At 40.0% G+C, this 790-nt stretch overlaps 1 protein-coding gene across 1 annotated transcript in view; it reads right to left on the reverse strand.

The window, feature by feature from the left end:
- Positions 1 to 141, reverse strand: part of LOC119592871 (cAMP-dependent protein kinase catalytic subunit 1) — a gene marked incomplete at its 5' end in the record, with an annotated part of 28,100 nt that extends 27,959 nt beyond the window's left edge. The window contains 1 exon segment of the mRNA XM_037941765.1: positions 80 to 141. Coding sequence (XP_037797693.1) covers positions 80 to 141 — 62 coding nt within the window.
- Positions 142 to 790: the final 649 nt, after the last annotated feature.

Below are 790 nucleotides of genomic sequence, written 5' to 3' on the forward strand. Positions count from 1 at the left end.
TATCTTACTATCCATTCTATCGAATCCTCTTCCTTTTCATGAAAAGGAAAATAGGGAAAAATCAAGACGTCGCTCTTACCTTTGTAGGAGTTTTCCATTTTTCTTCGAAGTCTTCTTTCGCCTTCTCGAGGAACTCTTTGACTGTAAGGAAGAAAAAGAAGAAAAACATGAGAAAAGCATATCCTGCCGCGCGCTGCCTCCTTATCCTAAGATTGCATTCAATGGCACGCTTTCTCCTTATCTACAATGACTGAATATAGTGAAAGATTAGAAAGAAATAAGAAAGAGAATGTGTTTAAGAAATAGGGGAAGAACAAAACAAAAAGCTTTTCAGAGAAAGTCTGAAAATGTAAACAAATAGAAAAAAAGGTTAAGAAAGCGTGAAGAAACAATAAAAACCAAAGTAAATACAACATAAAATACAATAAAGCAACCCTAAAACAATAAAAAACTAAGCAGAAAAAGAAAAGAAAAGAAAAATGAGAAGAATTCAGTGGAAAAGAAAAGGTAGAGAATATTCGCAATCGCCTACGTGTTAAGGGATCAGACGGACCCCCCCCCTTTCTTGGCAGTACTATGAAACAAATAAACACAAAGAGCTAAATCTATAAGGCGCCCCGATTTCCCCACCTCCTACTCCGCCCCGCCTCCTTCGCCCACTCCTACTCCTCCTTTCCTTCATCTTCCCTTTTCCCCTTGACTCCCACCCCACCCTCTTTTCTCTTGCTCCTATTCCTTCTTTATCCACACCTTCCCGTTTCCCGATCCAGCGCCCTCCCTTCCCCATACT

Source organism: Penaeus monodon, chromosome 31 (genome assembly GCF_015228065.2).
Source record: "Penaeus monodon isolate SGIC_2016 chromosome 31, NSTDA_Pmon_1, whole genome shotgun sequence".
In the NCBI taxonomy this organism is placed as follows: domain Eukaryota; kingdom Metazoa; phylum Arthropoda; class Malacostraca; order Decapoda; family Penaeidae; genus Penaeus; species Penaeus monodon.